Source organism: Emiliania huxleyi, assembly GCF_000372725.1.
Source record: "Emiliania huxleyi CCMP1516 unplaced genomic scaffold EMIHUscaffold_2939, whole genome shotgun sequence".
NCBI lineage: Eukaryota > Haptophyta > Isochrysidales > Noelaerhabdaceae > Emiliania > Emiliania huxleyi.
This window is the reverse complement of record NW_005199822.1, coordinates 1-2,181: the sequence shown is the minus strand read 5'-3', so window position 1 is coordinate 2,181 and position 2,181 is coordinate 1. Positions and strand designations below refer to the sequence as shown.

The 2,181-nt window shown below is 60.0% G+C and overlaps 1 protein-coding gene across 1 annotated transcript; it reads left to right on the top strand.

Annotated features, from left to right (window-relative positions):
- Positions 1-1,393: 1,393 nt before the first annotated feature.
- EMIHUDRAFT_254978 (hypothetical protein) lies at positions 1,394-2,055 on the top strand (the record flags this gene model as incomplete). The annotated part of the gene is made up of 2 exons (XM_005775769.1): positions 1,394-1,435; positions 1,660-2,055. 2 exons carry the CDS (start codon positions 1,394-1,396, stop codon positions 2,053-2,055), a joined length of 438 nt encoding a protein of 145 aa, XP_005775826.1.
- Between the last annotated feature and the right edge of the window lie 126 nt (positions 2,056-2,181).

Here is a 2,181-nt window from a genome sequence, read left to right as displayed (position 1 = left end):
CTTCATGTAATCATGTAGTCCCCACAATCGCTGACGTGGGATCGCTTGTCATGTGAGGGGACAGGCGCAAGTAGGGTATAAAGTATCCGTACGCGACGAATGGCTGGCTATACTGGGGTACATTAGGAAGTCAGCGCCATACTGCCATACCTGACAAGGACTCACACTGTGGTAGGGCCAGGTATCCGTACTGCTGTAGCAGTGCCCAGTGCGCCCGGTACCCGGATACCGGCGTCCGGCCTCCTCGTACTGCAATACTGCGAGAGAGGCGGCACAATACTGCCATACCTCCCACATACAAGTGTCGAAGTATGGCGAAGTATGCATACTTCAATACCACAGACTTCGCCGCTTGTACGCGGACGGATACTGCAGATACTGCAGATACTGCAGATACTGCAGATACGGGTGGGTGCCGACTGCGCTATACAACAGCGGCTGCGGCACCCCACAGCCTCGGTGGAACAGCTGCCAAAAGCTGAATATGCACTGCCAGAGGCATTGGCCAGCAGCGACGCAAAACTTGACGGCCGAAGCGGGTAGATAGATGCGTTGCGGGCTCTCCTGCCTTCATGTGCGATCCAAATCAGCGACTGTCAAACAGGCTGGGTGCTCCTCACTTGACTCTTACTGGAGTGCTGCGAGCGACTGCGGCGAGGAAGGTGTGCCGATGGGTCCCCGGTTTTCGTGGCCGCTTGCTTGCGGTGTCTCACGAGGAAGCCTTGGCCGGCGCGAGAGCCGCGTGGCAGACGGCAGCATCCGCAAACACACCGACCGGTGCTACTTGCTGTCCTTTCTTGCTTGCAGCTCTGAGCCACGGTTGCGTGCAGACATGATTGCGTCACCTGGTGGGTCGCGGCGACACACGCGCTCAGGAGTGCAAGCTTGAACTTTGCAGGCATTGGCCGCCGCTGATGGTACAGTGCATCCTGGCAGAGCCAGCGCGGCGGCGGCAGATCTAGGCTGCGAGGGTGGTGCTGCCACACCCCACCCGCCTGTTGCCACAGACGACCCAGATACCGCGGATACCGCGGATACTGCAGATACTGCAGATACTGCAGATACTGCAGATACTGGAGCGCGCCCTCGAGATACCTGGGTACTTGGGCGGGTTGCGGGACCACGTAAGGAGTGGTATCCCCGTACCCATACTTGCGGGTGCGACCGCCGCTACCTATGTACTTGAGACGAGCTGCAACATACTGCCATATGTGCGTCTCAACTACCCATACCAGCATACGTCTAACTATGCGTCTACGAGGTATCTTTAAGTACCAGCGTATGCATACCTGGCGCAACGGCAGGATTTACCTGCCTACCCCGACGATGGAAATAGATACCCCGATACGTTCATACCTCACAAATACCTTACTTGGCCCTGTCCCCTGAGAGAATGCGTTGTGTTCTTGTTCGTATCGGCTTTCTCTTAGTGCCAGTGCGCGCCAGTCCCGTGCCCAGTGTTGTGCGAGGGAGTTTCGTTGTAAAATTCTCTGTTTGGAGCAGCCGCGAGGGTCCCCAACCCTACCCAGGTAGCGAGGCCGGCAGCGCGCACTTGAGGTGACCTCGCCCAGCTGGGCTTTACAGCTCGGCGGAGTCATGCTCGCCCTCGCTCCATTCGGGCTTCGCCTCTTCAACTCGGGTGTGTGACCCTTTGCGCAGCGCCCTTGGGTTGCGCTGCTCGAGACAAAAACACGCTTTGAGCACACGCTGATCGACCTCGAGAAGAAACCGCCGGAGTTCCTGAGGCTGTCGCCAACCGGCCTCGTGCCTCTCCTCGTGATGGATGACGGGGAGGTGGTGACGGAGTCAGCGGTCGTCGCGAGGCGCGTGGCGACAGAGTTCCGCACTCGGCACACAAACTTGCTTCCGAGCGCCGAGACGGCTGCCATCGACGCCTTCGTGGGTGTGTGGACAAGCCAGGTCGAGCCGGCTTATTACACGGTGCTCAAGGCCGAGTCCGAGGCGCAGGTCCGCACTGCCGTCGCCGGCCTCCTGGAGACGCTACGTGCGGTGGAGGCATCTCTGTGGGAGCGCACGATGGCGCGAGGAGGCTGACGCGAGGCGTCCACTGGCGCGGCGCCCTTCCTGCTCGGAGGGGCGTTCTCGCTGGCCGAGTGCGTCGCCGCTCCGTGGGTCGAGCGGATGCTGCTCATGCTACCGTACTGGCGCAACATTGACCTG